Here is a 17,649-nt window from a genome sequence, read left to right as displayed (position 1 = left end):
CCTAATCAATCACAATCAGCCCCAGACCTGTGCCTGCAGAAGTCCTGAGACACTCCAGACACACACAAATCACTGCCAAATGCACTCCAGCATCTCAAGGGGCTACACATGTTCAACTTCTGAGCAAGTGTCTGCCTGCAGGGGCAGAACTGCATTTCCTGCACCTGCTGGTTACAGAGAGGAACAGGAGGTTTATTTGCATTTTACAGGGCTCAGATTGATCAGCAGGATATGGAGCTTGGTCCTTGCTACCAAAACAAGCTCATGGGTAGAAAACACAAAATCCAGGAGAAGTGGAATGTTTGTAAGTTACTGTATTGCTCCATTTTACTCAGAACTCATATCTAAGATCTAAGCCACAGACAGAGAAAGCTCTTTATTTAGAAGATCATCCAGTCTGACAGTCATAAAACTACTCCCTGATCAGTTTACAGATCAGCTATTGGCTTATGGGGCCAGAATGGATATTTCTCCTTGTTCAGTTTAGTTTCAGGGAAGGCTTCACTCAAGTCTTCAAACGTCATCTGTTCAAAGGGAATCATGTTCTTGAGCTTCTGGAGCTGTGGAAGCAGGGACAGACACATCAGAAGTCAGCAGGAAAGAGCAAAGCACACCCAGGACAGCAAGGAGTGTGCTAGGGTGGGGTTCAGAGAATATTCCCTAAACAAAGTCCAGCCTCACCTGCTGCTCGTACTGGGCGATGCGGGCTTTGGAAGCCTGGATGTATTCAGCAGTGCTCTTGGCCTGGGGAGAACAGAGGATGGGGGGAGTGTGGTTATGATAAGGACACTGACCCAGCATGAACCTGCAGCCCCCCATGCTTTCAACTGGCATTAAAATCCATCACTGTTACACTGGGTAACCAATGGAATCCCCAGCAGATCCCAAACAGCCAAACCCTTCCCTGTGCAGGGATCCCCTTGCTGAGAAAGCCAGGGACACGCGTGAAGGGCAGAGCTGTGCCCTGGCTCAGGCTGCTCTGCCCATGCAGGGGCACATCCAGAACATCCCCTCCCTCTCATCCCTTCCCATCCCCACAGAAGGCAGGGACAACCCCAGCAGTAGGGAACAGTTCACTTACAGCTTCCTTCTCCTGGGCGTCAATCTTGGCAGATTGTGTATCCACTGGCTCAGGAACCTTCAGTGCACTGAACTGTAAATTGAAAGACAATTTTTGTAAGGTCTGTTTGACTGAAACAATCCTTCACATTGAGGTAATCTTCCCTAACATCAGGGGAAAATTCCTTCCTTTCTTCCTAGGACTTGCTCACAACCATGTAAGTTAATGAGCAAAAAGTGGTCAGTGAAGCTGTCCTCTGTCCCCCCCAAGCAGCACTTGCTCACCCAGGAGCTTGCAGCCATCTCCTCTGTCCTGCCCACCACACACCACCCATTTCTCACAGCATGTAAGGAAGCTGGAAGGTTCAACCTCACAGATTTACCCTATCACAGAGTTACTGCCCCAAACACAAAGCTCCCAGACCCATTTGAGCTCAGCAGGTGCCTCCAGTCTTGGGAGGCAAATTTTCATAGTGACACAACCAACCTCCTCTACCAATCCTGGTGCTTTCCTCTCAACTCCCCAATTAGATTCCAAAGAGCAATACCCAGCTGGCAAGGAGACTGACCTTCTTCTGGAACTCATCCACCATTCCAGCTTTGGCAACATTAGCTTTGTAGAAAGCCCAGTCGATGGCCGGGGGCTTCTCTGGCAGCGCAGCCAGCCTGAAGGGAGGGAGCACAGCTGACATGAGCAGCAACCTGAGCATGAGCACAGCCTAATGTGTTTAGTTTAGGTGCTTTCAGGTTTGAAACAAACCATGTCTTGCAAATTTCCCTTGGAACAGGCCCCTCTGGACAGACAAGCAGAGCTCAGCCTGCAGCTTTGCCCCGCTTCACTCTGCCCCTCTGGGTGCAGCCCTTAAGGAAGGGCAAAGCTGTTTCACAAGATTGAGCCAGAGGCAATTAGCAACGTTCCCTGCAACAGCCAGCACTCTATCAGACAGAAGGTGCTACAGGATTTGAGAACCGCACGTGAATTTGTAGAGCATTTAACAGTGACAAACTCGTGCCAAAGTGAAGTGCGTTCGCAGAACTGCAGCTACGGGTTTACTCTGGGGAAGATTAACTAAAGGTGATTTGCCAAAAAAAGCCACCAGCTGCCTCAAGGTGACCTGCTTTAATACCTGGGAGGACACTCCTGCGGGACCAGAGAGCGACAGACAGCAGCCCTCACAGCTGGGTGGTTGGGCGAGGGCTGAGCGGGCCCTGTGGGACCGGGCGGGACTCACCGGGCTGTCAGCGCATCGTTGCGGGTCTTCAGCGCATTGAACATGGCTCGCTGGTTCGGAGGCACTCGCTCGGCGAAGGCCGCCCAGTCCACGGCTTTAAGGGCAGCTTTGCGTCCCGCCATGGCTCCGCCTGGCCCGGGAGACACCGGTGGGTCCCAGCGCCGGCGGGGAGCGGGGCCGGGGAGGGCGGCACCGAGGGGGCGGGGGCACGGGGGACGGGAAGGGGTCGGCTCGCGGAAAGGGGACGCTGGAGGATCGGGACACGGGGGTCGCTCCTGAGCCCCGCGGCGACCTCACGCCGGCCCCGTCCTCTCCCACAAGCCTCCCAACACCGAGGACGTCCCCGGCCTGTCCTGTCCCCCAGACTCGAGATTCCAGACCCCCTCCCCGGCCGCTCCGCGGGACCCCTTTCCGGGAGCCCCTCACGTTCCCCAGCCCCGCTCTCCCCCTCCCGGCCCCGCTCTCACCTTCACTGACCGACACCGCAGCCGCCGTCGCCGGAAGCACCGCCCCCTCCGCGCCCCTCGCCCAATCAGAACGCGGCTCCACAGGAAGTCATCATCCCCGGAAGCGGCGCAGCCGGAAGCGGCCATGGCGGCGGGCGGGCGCTGAGGCTCCGCCATGGCCGAGGGGCCGCCGAGGGGCCGCACGCCCAGCCCGGGCCCCGGGGGCGCACCGGGGCCGCCCAGCCCCCGCGCGGCCGGAGCGGCGGCGGGCTCCGCCGGGCCGCTGTCCCCGCCCGCCGCCGCCTCCAAGTGGGTGCGGCTGAACGTGGGAGGCACGTACTTCGTGAGCACCCGGCAGACGCTGTGCCGGGAGCCCAAGTCCTTCCTGTGCCGTCTTTGCTGCCAGGACGGGCCCGAGCTCGGCTCCGACAAGGTGAGACCGCGGTGGGGCCGGGACCCCCCCACACACACCCTGCCAGCCCCTCCCGGAGCCCCCACGGTGTCACCAAGGTGCCCAGACCCGTCCCACGGGCGGGGGGACACCCCCGGCTAGCGCTGTCCCCGAGCCTCCTGTGCGGCCCCGGGCCCCGGCTGGGCCGATCTCCCACGGACCTGGGGCACGTCAGTCTGACACATCATCGGCTTTCCTTCGTGTCCCACGGCCGGGGAGGTGATGGCATCCCCAGGAACGGGACTTGGCTTTGCCCTCGTGCCTGTGACACCTGTGACATCCACATGCCACAGGCCTCACATGGACTCTGCTGGGGAACAACCCACCTGCCCACAGCAGTTACAGCGGGGAAGGAAAGTCCTAGAAACAGGAATGTTACAATTCCTCACCCTGAACATGTTGTTGCTTAGGTTTTTTTAACATATTCATTCTCATAAAAAATCATGGTGCACATTCTTTGAATGGCTGGACAGTTCTGAAGTCACTGCCGTTTATTGTAAGGATTTTGCAAACAATTATTCTTGCAATTGCAGATTTTCCATAGGATCAGCTGTACAAGGTGGTGTAAATACATTGTGAGTGGGTCAGCCAGAGTTTAATCACAAGATAAATCATGTTTGTGATTGAAATATCAGTCAGCAGCATCAGTGAGGAGAGGAGATATTTCAGAGTGGGTTTGCACAGTTTCTTACTGCTTTGGAGTAGATTGGCAGGAGAAACAATGCTTTAAAGTCATTTAAGAGCGTTCTGCAGAGGGCTTGTCAGTGCTTCAAAGCTGCTCAAGAGATACTTATGGCTGTCAATTGTTGGTTATTTAATGCCAATAGTTGTTGTATTGCTGGACCCATGGCTGGAGCATTGCAATGTGTGTTTGCAGTAGTGGAAAGGGGAAAAAAAAATGAACTGTTTTGGCTGTCAGGTGCCCTTAGCTACAGCTGGAAATCTCATTTTCCTCCAGAGACTCCTAGCTAAACTAGTCTGGAGAACAAGCTTAGCTGGAACACAACTTCTAGGTTTTGGTTCTTACTGCAGTGAAAAACCCTTTCCAGCCCAGCTTTTTTCTCCAGATCCATAAAATGTGTGTACAAGTGCTTCATGTAAGATGACTGCCAGCATTACTGGGCTGCAACATTTGTGAATCAGATACTGAAAAACGGTTTAAATGTAGCATCATTTGTACACCTCCCACAGGAAAATGAATCCAGGTTCTCAAAGAGAAACTGTTCAATTTCTTGTTTTAGATTGAAATTAGTTTTTCCTGGTACCACTGAGCCATCCCTGTTTTGTTCTCAGGATGAGACAGGAGCCTATCTCATTGACAGAGACCCCACGTACTTCGGTCCGATACTGAACTACCTCCGGCACGGGAAGCTCATCATAAACAAGGAGCTTGCAGAGGAAGGTAGGAGAAAAACACCAGGAAAGGCTGGAAGTGCTGTTTGATAGCACATCCAGGAGCCCTCACCAGAGACTGGTGTGAAGGTGTGAGCAAGTTTCCCATGAGTGCTGTTAGTAATGTTAATTGCTCATTAGCAGGGATTAAGTCATCAGATTCTGTGTCTTCCCAAAAGCAGAGGCTGCAGCTCACAGCACACCCTGTCACTGTTCTGCTGAGCCCAAGGTCTGCTACAGGCCATCTGCCCCTCACAGACCATGGTTCTCCCCAAACAGGCAGCTCTGAGGGCTTTCCCTTGATGGGGTTGGGAGAAGAAATAGACATTGTACCATGAGATTTCTGATAATCCCAAGGAAATGGGGATAATCTTTCTTAAGGATTCTCTTAAGTCACAAAAGGAGGTGACAGCTAGTCAGGCATTTTCTCATAGCCTGGGAGCAGGAGGTGGGTGGCACATTTGGGATTCTGACATTTGGGCTAGATTTAGAGTCAGGAGCAGGTGTTGCATCCTTATGACAGAATCATCTTCATTCTACCCTGTGCAAAGTAACAGAATTTGTGCTTTGGGTTCCTGTTCAGGGGTGCTGGAAGAGGCTGAGTTTTACAACATCGCATCCCTCGTGAGGCTGGTGAAGGAGCGGATCCGCGACAACGAGAACAGAACCTCTCAAGTAATGCACCTCTGGGTTACTGAGTCACTTCTGTGGCACAGGAGGACAAGCATGGCTGCAGGGCCTTGCAGGAGCATTTCTTTGATTCAGAAGTAACAGAGGAATAAATGCTGTTAGGTGAATGCAGGGCATGGTTAGGAAAGAGTCTCCAGTGTGGCTTTATAAAGTACAGACCACTGAGTCATCTCAGCACTGTAGGGAAAGGCAAGGGACACTTACAGGAGGGGGACCAGGAGCAGAACAGCCACCAGGAGCAGGTGGTTATGAAGCAAAACATACTGCTTTGGTAAAGAACAGCTCAAACTCTTCCTTCTCTAAACTATTTCTTCCCTTTGTCTCTCTGTGACATTTTTCCCATTGATGCTCAGCTGATATCAGCACACCCAGTAGATTCAACTTCAGAAACATTTTCAAAAAGCAGCAAAGGGTTTTGAAAGCTAAAGAAGTTTTGCTTTCACTGTAGCTCAGACACCTAGAAAGCTTTCAAGAGAAGAGTGCCAGGCATATGGTTCTCTTGAAATCAGTGGGATAAAAAAGCCCTTAGAAAACCTGTGGGGCTCTGACTTCCTAAGACAAGAGCAGGAGCACCTTATTAACTTTCTAGAGTGATACTAGTAAGGCAATTACTAAAGTACAGCAATTGTTCTCTGTGTTCCAGGGACCTGTGAAACACGTGTACAGAGTGCTGCAGTGCCAAGAGGAAGAGCTCACACAGATGGTGTCCACCATGTCTGACGGATGGAAATTTGAACAGGTACCATTACCAAAGAATGGTAGAATTTCTTTGCAAACTGGATATGGAATAAGCAGAGTTGCCTGTTAAGTTGCACTTCACAGTGGTCTGCTCTTCTGAATAAGCAGCCTGACCTGAGCAGCAATCCACTTGTGTCTGGCTACTGACAGGAGAGAGCAGAAGTCACTCAAGCTGCCAGAGAGATTTCATTTTCTCTCAGGACTTCTTGTCTCCTTGTCAAATCCCAGAGCAGTTCTTCCATTCTCTGCATTTCATCACATACACCAGGCCACAGTATAACAGTTCTATCCAGGAAAATTACCAGAGCCATGAAAAAACACTGCACAACTTTCTTGGAACCTCAAAGCCACAACTGCTGCATTTGCTAAAGTGGCACTGAGTGACATGAGAACTTCCTGCAGATGTCTTTGCAATGCAGCTGGTTCCAGGACTGGCTGTCACTGCAGTTGCATATGGCATTAGTTCCAGGTTTGGTTTCTGGAATCAAACACAGTTGTCTTATTTCTGAGGAGGGAGAACTGGAGCCAGCTGGCCTGTGTGTTATGTTATATTAAGAAACTACGGAAGAGGCTCTGTGGATTACAGCAATGTCTTCCCACTTAGTCCAGCTTCAGTACAAGTGGATGCTGTGGGAAATGTGCTGAGATGAAGTGAGGCAGAGGATTAGGAACAGCACTTCCCATCAGTTGTTCCTATGGAACTGTTCTGTAATGCCTGAAAACTATCTCAGAGTGGAGAGGTGGCCAAAAACCTGCACCTGTGAGGAAGCAGTGAAATTTTGTGACTAAGAGCCACTCGCTGTTCCATGGAAATGCAATTCTCCAACACCCAGGTTTTGCTTTCCAACAGTTTACAGAATCTGCCTTTCACACATCCATATCTCCACCCCCAAAACCTTGAGGCTGCAGGCAGTGACTTTCATGGGAACCTGCACCCTTAGATCTTTCCTAATCTTACTTTTCAAATCTATAATCTATAAATATGGGGCTGGCTCTTCTAAAATCTATTAGGACTTGTAAGTTAAGGTGCACGCTGCTCGTTAAAGTTTCCTGGATACACACAGTTGCTAAGAGTCATGATGCTTTCTTCAGATGACTTGGATTTATTTTCTGGAAAGCAGAACTGAGTTGTAAATGACAAATTAGCTCTGCACTCCAGGATGTCCTTTTAATGTAATAATGATGAATGAGACAGATGGGATTTCTTGGATTGAGTCCAGACCCCCTCAACACAACAGTAATATAATATAATCCCATTTACGGAGATACCAGACTCCATCTTGGCAGCATCCACATAAAGGACAGTGTCTGTTTGCCACATGTTCACAGTTAATCTAACATCTGCCTGGGGTAAAGAATTCCCATTTCCACATCAGTCACAAGGCAGGTTGAGAGCTGAGTTCAGCAAGGACCAGGCAATTGGCAATGTCTGCCCACGTCTGAGTGAACTGAATATTATATATTGCACTATCTATTTTCCCTTTTTCCACCCTCAGAAACTGGGCATTGTTCTGCTGTGTTCAGTATTAATTTCAAGCTGGAATTCCTTCCCGGGGCTCCAGGTGCCACTAGAGAGCTGTGGAGCTCAGATGTGTCCCTGCCTTACACACACACAGGACGCTGCAGGAGACTTCATCCAGAACAGATCTCCTGGCACAGACCTATCTCACAGTAACTGTAGGAATAAAATCAAAACTTACTGATAGTTACCTTGGCTGTCTCCTGTTGCACAGCTGATCAGTATTGGATCTTCCTATAACTATGGAAACGAAGACCAGGCAGAATTCCTCTGTGTTGTGTCCAGGGAGCTCAACAATTCAACCAATGGTATTGTCAAGGAGCCAAGTGAGAAGGCCAAGGTAAGGCACCTGCTCAGATGTATCAATTTGAATTCCCCTAAAAAGAAGAACCTTTCCTGCACCAAGCTGCAGCAGTAGTTCTGTGGATCAGCTTTCCCACTACCTTCTATATCATCCCCTCTTGTAAGATTTCATGATTTACTGTCGGACAAGATCTAAGGCTCTTTGTGCACTTCAAATTAAGACCAAAATACTGAAGGAGAGAGTAACTTGATGAGGGAGAAAAGCATAGCATGGAGCTTTGAAGTTAGTCAGGTTTTATGGTTGAAGGATGTTGCAGGGAGAAACAAGTTGTTTGTTCTCTTTCAATTCTCCCCATCCCTGGAAGTGTTCAGTGCCAGGTTGGATTGGGCTCTGAGCAGCCTGGTCTTGTGGAAGGTGTCCTTGCCCATGGCAGACAGGTCAAACAACATAAGCTTTAAGGTGCTTTCTAAACCAAGCCATTCTATGAATCCACTTTTTTCCCTAGAACAGAAACAAAAGGCAGCATCTACCACCTGGCAAGCAGCTGAGCAGGATTCTGGAGAAGGGGCTTGCTCACCCTTAACCAGCCTATCAGTTGTTGTGGTGGCACAAAAGCCTGCAAGCTGCTCTCACATTAGTCTGTGTTTCCTTTCTCTGCAAAAAACAAGGACTCTGAACAGGAACTTTTGCATTTAAACTTGTCAGAGGTTTTCATAGAAGGTCTCTCCTGTTTCAGATTCTTCAGGAGCGAGGATCCCGGATGTAATTCAAGTGTCCACTCCATTAAACTCCCGGATGTCACAGGGCAGTCCAGCTGGGCAGAGCATCCACAGAGCAACCCAGCCCTTGTACAATAACCAAGCTAATGCAAAGCCAAGCCTGTCCTGCCAATGGCAAATAATTCTGGTCATAACCAAAGGCTTTTCTCTTACCCTGGAAATTGAGGAAGGAGAAGACTCTTCCAGCTGGATAGTCCTTTCCACAAGTATTTGTTTTATTTTCTTGGCCAGCACTGTATTGAATTTTTCTGACAATAGCTGGGCCAGATTCCCCGTTGGAGCCTTTGTGAAGGTTGTTCAGGTCCTCAGGCCCTTGTAATCAATCTCACCCTCCACAGGCTGCTGTGGGTGGGAAGGTCCATATTTGAGCTGTGCCATTTCTTGCACCCAGGTCTGCCACTAGAAATGTACAGGGACCTTGCAGTGCTCCCCCTTTCTCCCCCAAATCTGAAGAATAGGGCTTTAAAAGGAGGAACAAAACAACCACTTCTGAAAACCCACACGAACTTTTCCATCCTTGCTTTGTATTTGTTCCTTGTTCAGTTCCTAAGAGCTGAGTTTAGATATGAGGGGAGGAGAGTTGTGTGTCCGTCTGACACAGGTCTCACTGGTAATACTATTACGCATGGGCTCCTGGTATTTTCCAAAGCCCATTACTTTGCATGCATAAACAAAGAGGTCTGTGTTCACCCAAAATAGTGATAGAGTGATTGTTCTGTCCTTTACACTTCTCCACAGTGGAAAAGTGGTGACATCTTCCCCTCCAGTACCCTGCCATGGCCATATCTTAGCCTGGTACAAAGTCACAAGGTTTTGGGACTTGCTGCTGCCAAGTTCAGCTTTGCCTTGTTTGTCTCCAGCAGTGTGGGCTCTGTCTCCTTCCCTCTCACAGGGAGGGCTTCAGGCAGAATTTCTTTCATACTGTACCAAGCAGGTAGGTTTGTCTGACCCCACAAGATCCTTTGCAGAGGAGATCCCCTATTAACATGCAGTGATACACCTGCAGCCCCCTCATGTCCCCACCTTTAAGAGATCACCTCGAATTACAGAGGGACATCACAGAGGTTGGGGTGGGAGGGGTTTGGTGAAAAGTTGCCAAACTATTGTAATGTTTCTTGTCCAAAGTGATGTGTCAACTTTTGTGACTTTTCTTTCCTTTTTTTTTTTTTTTTTTTTTTTTTTGGAATGCCTTGGATGGATGTGCAAAATGTTCGTTTGTGCCTCTCTTGAATTCTATCTTAGCCAAACTGCAGTCACTGGTTCCCCTCTGTTATTCTGTGCCACCCCTAAACAAGGGCATGTTCCTCCTAGTCTGGTAAATGGAATTTCATAGGAATTTGCTGCATGTTTTTCCCCTTTCATCCTGGCTTTGTTCTTTGTAGCCTGAGTGTCCAGGCACTTGGGTCATTTTCAGTCAAGTCCCAAACTGACATTACAGCAAAGCTTCAGAGATGCTGGAATTCAGACATTGACAAGCTCAGAGCAGGTGTTTCTCAATAAGCTACCAGAAAATTCCTCACCTGGACTGAGGGGTTGGGCTCCTTTCTGGAGGGCTTCAGCTACCCATGTTCTTCTGAAAGTTTTTACACAGAATTAGGCAGGTTTTCTATCTTAACCACTTGTTGCTGAGAGGGTCCTACCAACAGTCCAACAACCAGTTCAGTGACCAAGATGTGCAGTAAAGACACTGAGTGGCACTGCTGTGCTCTGCCTCTCCAGTCCTTCTGCCCATCCTCTTGCCTGTCCTCCACCCTGCTTTGCCAGTGTACCTTCTCCAGTGGAGCCTTTGCCTCATTCTCAAGACAGACTGGTTAACTGTCTGTGCTAGATTAGTCCTGGTAACAACAGACTGTGCCAAATGTCTTTGAATTCACGTTGTGTAGTGACAGGCTGTTGAATCACAGCTGGCTTTCCATCACACTGAAAATCCCAGCTCTGCTTCCCTCCATCTGCCCTGTTTATAACGTGGTGAGCTGGTGTTGGTGTGATCAGACTACCCACCTTGGCTGGGCCTGAACAACACTGTGATGTGTACAGATCTCCCTCCTCTGTCCGTATCCTGAAGCCTCAGCCACTGTCTGTGCTCACAGCTAAGAAATCAAGGAACACACGTATGCAAGTTAGCAGCCTGAAAAGCCCTTTAATACTCTCATTTGTCTTGTTCCACTTCCTCAGAGGAGGGAGTTTTTGGGAACTGGTCAAGAAATATCGAACTAAAGGCAACAAGAACTGATCAGGCTGTGTTTGTCACGCTGATGCCAGCTGAGCACCTTGTTAAACCATGGAGCTCAAAGCAACCCTGGCTGGAGAGAGACTTTCTGTCCAATACAGCTCAAGTAGATAAGAATAACAAACACTTCCCTGGCTTTTTTTTGCGTCACCAAGAACGCCGCACATGGTGAAGCCCCCTGGAGGGTTGTCTGATGCAGTGATGCCATTGCTCTCCCCTCTGAACCACAGACAGCCTAGAAGTGACCATTAGCAGGTGAATGGCACAGCTGCCTAACTGATGAGCACAAGAATGATCAGTTGCATCTTGGTTTTCCCTTTTGCAATGCTTTTGGCAGTGAGGAGGTGCCAGGGGACCATGGACCTTTGGGTTCCGTTGCAGGGTCCTTTGAAGTTATGCAGAACAAGTTTATGGTAGAAAACAAATCATTGGTACTGGATGCTCAAGTTTTTGTGTGGTATTTAGGACCAGGCATGATATCCATCCAGAGCAGGTACATTCCCAGTGAAGGATTTCTCCTTCCCTGACTGTGCTAGGTCACCTTTACCCGATACAGGGCTAGTCTCAGCATTATGCACCAGTTGCATCCCTTCTGTGCTCAAACAGGCTTTTCCTTCTGTTGCCTTTCACTCAGTCACAACTATATCAAAATTAGTGCTGAATTAGGATGAAATTTGTCCCGTTCACTCTAAAAAAGTGTAGTAAGTTGTGAGTAGAGTAGGAGAGCAGGGGTAGATCTACTGGCTGTCCAAGAGTGCTTATGCCTCTTGGGAAGGGGTTCACTTTGAAGCATTAATCCTGGGAATGGAGCGTATGACACTTTGGTTTTTTTAAAAACTTTCGCAGTGGCCTAAATTGTTCCATTATGGCAAGGCTGGAAATAACCTCTTGAAGTGTCTTTGTTTCTGCACATTTTTAAAAACCGATTTTTCTCAGGGGTGACTGAGAGGGCTGAGGCAAAGGGAGCCTGGTTGGCTGCGGGGCAGGGGCCGGAGCAGCCAGGCCGTGGGCTCCTACCCAGAGGTTTTGTACAGTTTGTCATGTGTCAGTGCCCTTTGCTACTGTTTCTCTTTGTTTATTAAATGTGTTTGAATAACAGTTGAGATGCTGTGATTTTTTTTTTTCCAATAAAGAATCTGAAATTAGTTTTAAAAAGTTTGAAGGGCAGTCTGCAGCCTGCTGCTTTGCCTGTACCACACAGGTACTGCATTATGGGGGAAGAAGTGTGCAGATTGGGCACTTGTTTCTGGCTTCAATTCACTTCTAACAATCATTTGCCAAAAGGAGAATCTAATGAGATTCTAGGATAAAGGTAAAAGTGGGATAAAGGGATAAAGGTTGTTGCTTTATTGGGAACGGCAAGAAGCATGACACAGTCTCTCCTGTGAGTTAGAGAGCAAGGTTTATTACCTCAGATCTTCTTTTATAGACCGATACATGAAAGTGCAGAAAGGTAAAACTTATTGATTAGTGAATTAACACATCTCCATCACTAGTCAGTGGAGTACACCACCCCTTGACCTTCTCTTGCAAGAAAACAAGAAACTGACAAACAGCACCTGCAAGGCTGTCTTCTATTTCTGAGGATTGTTTTAATTCCTCCTTATGATTTCCCAGGCCACTTTCTCGGGCGACACTCAGAGTTATGTGGCCTGCTTTTCCACAGGCACTATGCTCCCTGCTTTAGCTCATATTTAGCATCCATAAAAGGTAAAACTGAAGCTTGTTTCTGATGCTTCATCTCCAAAATAATCTCAAATTCTACATTTATCCTAACCATTTCCACTGATAACCACAGGAGAGCAGAACATTAATACAACCTCTAAATGTGAGTAGCTAAAACAGGAAGAGGATTTTTTTTTTGGTCAGCTGTCATGTGATAAACCACTGCTCAACACTAGACCACATGGAATAAGGGTCTGACTTTCAGCTTTGGTGCTGCCAGAAGTTGGATGACATCTGCAATTCAGGCCAAATAGAGTGAAAAGAAAGAGCAAGGACACAAGTGAAGAATGGAAAGTCTTGGATTGAGTTAATCCTACTCTTGATTGCAAGTGGCTGTTGCCTGCCTCCTGTGTACTCTGAAGGCTGCCCCTCTCCATCCTCACTGCCACAGGATCTCGAAGCCACAGAGCGGGGATGGGCTGACACATCCCCAAACCACGGTTTAACACCAGCACAGTGGAAGAGGATGACACTCTCCCCACGCAGGGAGCTCACCAGAAACCATGGAGCCAAGTCACCACACAGCATGAGTCAATTTAAGACAGTATTTTCAAACCTCTTGACCCATTTCTCTATCCCAGTCCTGACTGCAGGTCTGCACTGCCGGTGAATTTTCCCAAAGCAAAGCCACACTTCAAGTGCTAGGAGAGTCTTGGGCAGAGATAGCAACTGCAGGGCTGGCACTGCTGACAACACACACCTATTTGTTCACCAGGGAGGGCTTGTCAGCAGAAATTCATGTTACAGCCAGACTTGCATAATGCCATAACCTCACTGCTACCCCACCTTAGGGCTGTCCTATAAGGCTGCATAATGTGGAAAAGCCTTTGTGCAGGACCTTTAACCACCTCCTGCTCTGCCAGGCAGGTGGCTCCTCTGACACAATGCCATGTCGCCATGCAGGGGACACAAGCATTACTCAGTGGTTCCTACAGAAACCACAAGCTGGAGCTGCCAGCACCATCCCTCACTTTCCCATCCAATGCTGTGAAACCCATTAACTCCTTTAAATTTCTTAATTTCTTTACTTGCTGCAGGAAACAGGTAACGCCTCAGAATTATCAAGTGATGAGAGGTTATGTGGGATTGGCAGAATTTGTTAACTTACCAAAATAAAAATCAACCCTGTACATTAGTTCCTAACATGCTGGTCCTGCTGCTGCCAGGAGCCCAAAGCTCAGCTCTCCCTGTTGCCAAAGCCAGGCTGCTCTAGAGCTGCTGCAGCAGCAGCAGAAGGGAAAGGAGGGATGGTTTGCAGCAGAATTGGCCTCAGCAGAGGGTTAACAGCCCTGACTCTTGTCTGGGTTGATCAGAACACCCCAGGCTGCCTCCAAACGCTATTGCCCCAAGAAGATGTGGGACAGCCAGTGAAGGCACATCCCCAGGGACAAGAAGCTCCTGTGAGTGAGGGAGGAGGTGCTCATCAAGGCAGGAGGTGAATGGCACCACAAAAACACCCAAGGGATTTCGTACCTGCCCATAGCAGGATTTGGTCCCTCCTACTTCCAGAGACAACTAAGGGGAAAAAATCCTCCAGGAGGCTTTGCCATGTGCTTGGGGAAAAGATGAGTGATGAAACATCACAGATTTTCTGATAGCCAGAGTAAAGTCAGTAGGTAGTGAGTGCATGCACTAATCTATGGCAGAGGGACTTAAAAACCCCACATCAGACTTTTCTACACTGGAAAGCACATAAAAGGAACAATTCTACATCCTCCTCTGGAAAGAGAGGCTCAGGCTCCCTCTTGTCCCCCAGGCTGTGTCCAGGATACCTGGGGCTGGTTCTCACCTTCCCACAACACTCCTGTTAGTCACCCCAGCTGGCAGCTCACCTTACCCCTGACAGTTTTGCTTGGAACACAATTAATTAATTTGTTTTACTGGCCTGTGTGCTCGTGTCTGTGGACAAAGAGGAAATAATAATTGACATTAAAGATAGGAAAGGGTTTTAGTAGTGTCAGGCACCAAGCATCCAACTGCTTGGCCTGGGGCCCCAGCAAAACGCAGTGGAAACTGAGGCTGCATTTCCCCTCTGCACACGTGGGAGGATGAAACCACAGCGGTGCAGAGGTCCTGCCACAGCCATACGTGCATCTTGCACAACCCCTCCACACGCTTTTCTGCTCTGCCTCAGGCTCTCACACACAGACGAAGGTCAATTCGTCACTTACCCGCCCACCCTCACCCGGAACAAAGTAATCAAGCCAGATCTGTCTGCAGACAGGAAAGCCTGCAGGTATTTTCAACTCGGCTTACTAATTTGTTTGGGAAACAAGGACCTTGGTCACGTCCTTCCACCTAGATCTAGTTTTGAGGCACTTATTGAAGGTTTAACCCAACTTTCACATGGGTAAATAAATGCCACATGCCCTCTTGCTTTCCAGGCTGGAGAAACATGTTGGTTACTCCAATCAACAGTAAAGAAAGCAATGCCCTTGTAAATACCTTCAGATTGTGGTGTAACAGATGAGCAAAGGTTTATCTCAAAAGATATTTGACCTTCTGGTAATATTTCCTATTAGAGGCCTCCATCCCTCATAGGTGTTTCCCAGACTTTAGCAGATGGGAGTCTGACCCAAACCCATCAGCAGTCTAAAGTGCACAGAGTCCTCAGTTTTCATCAGTGGATTGGAACTCCACTGGTCTCTGTGTCACCAAGTATATCCTTGAGCTCAGGGCCATCTGGGCAGCAGGTCCTTTACCACAGCCAGGAAAACATGCACCAGTGACCCTGATGAATTCAAATGACAGTGTCTAAAAATGAGGAAAACCATTTGGGCAACCAAGCAAGGAGACAGGCCTTTCACCTGGGCACTGAATTCAAGAAGCCTTAGGAAAGCAGGCAGAACAGACACTAAACAGATAGAAAGCACCTAATAAATGGTCATCCTCAACCTAATGTTCCAGTGTGTCTTTATCTAAAATTTTAATACAAAGAAACAAATAAAAAGTAAGAAGGAGAGGGTCATATTTGCCAAACCAAAGGGGATTTTGCCCCCTTATGAAATAAAGACTCACAGCCACATTTTGTGTGTCCGTATCCCCCTGACAATATAACCCTAGGGCACACAGAGACCTGCACTTCCCACTGGAATAAAGAGTTCCTGCCTTTCCTTTTCCAGAAATCACAAAACTGACCATTGTGATCCCTCTGGGTATGGGCAGGAAGAGCCTCAGTGTCAGCACTAAATTGCTGGCTCTTCTATCCTGTTGCATCCTCTAAGCATCACCTATATCTTCCTCAGAGCAGGACATCTTCCTTGGACAGGAGATCTGAGCAGGGCCTGGCTGGGATAGCAGAGCATCTGCTGAGAGCTAAAGAGCCAAAGCTGAATAGCTGGGGCCCAAAAACCAGCTGGCTTCCTAAAAACCATGCTCCAAAATTTCTGGCTGATCACCTTTAATCCCCCCACAGCCTCCTCCACCTGTCAGCCATAAGGAACCACTTCTCTTGGTCCTATTCCCACTGAGTCCCTTATTCCTTATTAATAAAAGACAATTTGAATGATAATTAAAAGCGTGTTAGAGGGAACCTTCAGCCACTGCTTGGGATCAAAATGTCAATCTATGAAAGAGATGCCCTGCATCAGGGTTAGACTGTACCTACAGCTGTATCACATCCCTCTTCCCCCTTCCTCTGCCACATCCTCACCTACTGCAGGGGTTTTCCTTGCAGCTAAGACAAGGTGACTTCATTTTTTGAAAACCCTCATTTTCCCAGGAACACCCACCCACCCCCCCACAACCCTCCCTCATCTTCCCAAATGCAAGCAATTGCTGGAAGAAAAGCACCAGCAGCTTCCAGATATCCTCAGTAACCTCAGCCATCAGATCCTGGCAAGGACCTCCATCTGTTCAGATACTCCATGGCACCATTGCTCCCTCTCTTTGTCCACTCTCAGGGCAGGCCGGGGCAGTGTGGCAGCTCAGGATGTCACACAGCATGAGCCACTTCAGTTTATTGAGTTTATGCAATGTCTTCCTCAGACTCATCTCCAGATCCCCATCGCCTCGGGGAATGTTGCCCTTCTTGGCACCACACCTTGTACACAAAGCAGGGCTCTGGGACAGCTGGGGCCCGGGGGGGATGGTGGCAGCCAGGAGGGCAAGGACCAGCATGCACACAAACCATCTGCACTCACCCACCAGCCAGATCTACCACCGGGATAAACAGCAGAGACAAGCCACATCTTGCTGAATTCCTGCAGGCCAGTGGGAGCTGTCAGTGCATGCTCTGGTGCCAGCTGCCTCCTCAGCTCCCATTTCCCATCTCCAGGCTAAGCTTTGTTATTCCCTGCACTGGCTAATGGCCATTAAACTTAGTCCCAAAAGGGGGATTACTCACCTGGGTCTTATACCCACGTTGTCAGTGATTAATGAGCACAAAGCAGCCAGGCAGACCCAAAGTCAACCCAGGAGAGCAGAAAGCAGCGATGAAACTCGCAAAAAGCAAGCCGTGTAAGGATCTGAACTTAAATGCAGCTAGGGAACAAAGAGGATGGAGGAGGTTTAGGAGGAGGACACAGATGAGGCTGATTGGGCTAATTAAGGCCAATTAGTGCAGGCAGGACCCTGATCCCTTTTGCAGAGAGAGGATGTGAGAGTGATGCTATGAGAACTACTTGGGAAACTCAGGATAAACCAGCACTTCCTCCGTCCTTGGCACAGCACCATTCTCTCAGTACTAGCAGAGCTGCTCTGAAGGGGTTTTGTCAGAGTTGTTCAGACACTGTCCCAGCCTCAGGAACCTGTTTTCAGATGCCCTGAGACTTCAGTTTCTGTTAGGTCTGTCTATGTTCCAGGGATGGAGCAGAGCAAGAGTTTAATTTGCAACTGAACCTGCCTGAACAGCTCCCTGCCACAAAGCATTCTGCAATCCCATAGCTGAAATGTCACTTCATTTCCCCTGCTTTAGACAAAAAACAAAATCTAAAACCAAACCCCCCACGCTTCCTCTGCAAGAATCAATGTGCCAGAGGATTTGCTAATCTGGATCTCTGTAACAAATTAAATTGGTCTTTCTTAAGTGCGATTTGCAAGCTCTGAGGCATTTGCACTTTGGCTTCCAGACACAAAGAATCACA

The 17,649-nt window shown here is 48.6% G+C and overlaps 2 protein-coding genes across 4 annotated transcripts; one reads left to right on the top strand and one right to left on the bottom strand.

The window, feature by feature from the left end:
* Positions 1–299: 299 nt before the first annotated feature.
* Positions 300–2,848, bottom strand: ATP5PD (ATP synthase peripheral stalk subunit d). 2 transcript variants are annotated; one of them, XM_086856829.1, is made up of 6 exons: positions 2,769–2,848; positions 2,292–2,421; positions 1,629–1,725; positions 1,082–1,153; positions 682–744; positions 300–560 (listed from the first exon to the last, which is right to left on the bottom strand). In XM_086856829.1, exons 2-6 carry the CDS (start codon positions 2,411–2,413, stop codon positions 429–431), a joined length of 486 nt encoding a protein of 161 aa, XP_086712955.1. In that variant the 5' UTR covers positions 2,414–2,421; positions 2,769–2,848; the 3' UTR covers positions 300–428. The 2 variants fall into 2 exon arrangements, with proteins under 2 accessions (XP_086712955.1, XP_086712954.1); XM_086856828.1 differs by having other exon boundaries at positions 2,759–2,842.
* Positions 2,849–2,861: 13 nt separating this feature from the next.
* Positions 2,862–11,938, top strand: KCTD2 (potassium channel tetramerization domain containing 2). 2 transcript variants are annotated; one of them, XM_086856826.1, is made up of 7 exons: positions 2,879–2,926; positions 2,981–3,170; positions 4,482–4,590; positions 5,164–5,255; positions 5,914–6,009; positions 7,742–7,867; positions 8,568–11,938. In XM_086856826.1, the coding sequence occupies exons 1-7, from the start codon at positions 2,913–2,915 to the stop codon at positions 8,595–8,597; spliced, it is 657 nt and encodes a 218-aa protein (XP_086712952.1). In that variant the 5' UTR covers positions 2,879–2,912; the 3' UTR covers positions 8,598–11,938. The 2 variants fall into 2 exon arrangements, with proteins under 2 accessions (XP_086712951.1, XP_086712952.1); XM_086856825.1 differs by having other exon boundaries at positions 2,862–3,170.
* Positions 11,939–17,649: the final 5,711 nt, after the last annotated feature.

This window comes from Cyanistes caeruleus, chromosome 19 (assembly GCF_971803275.1).
Source record: "Cyanistes caeruleus chromosome 19, bCyaCae1.hap1.1, whole genome shotgun sequence".
NCBI lineage: Eukaryota > Metazoa > Chordata > Aves > Passeriformes > Paridae > Cyanistes > Cyanistes caeruleus.
Note: the sequence above shows the minus strand (reverse complement) of the source record. Positions and strands in the feature narration are given on the sequence as shown.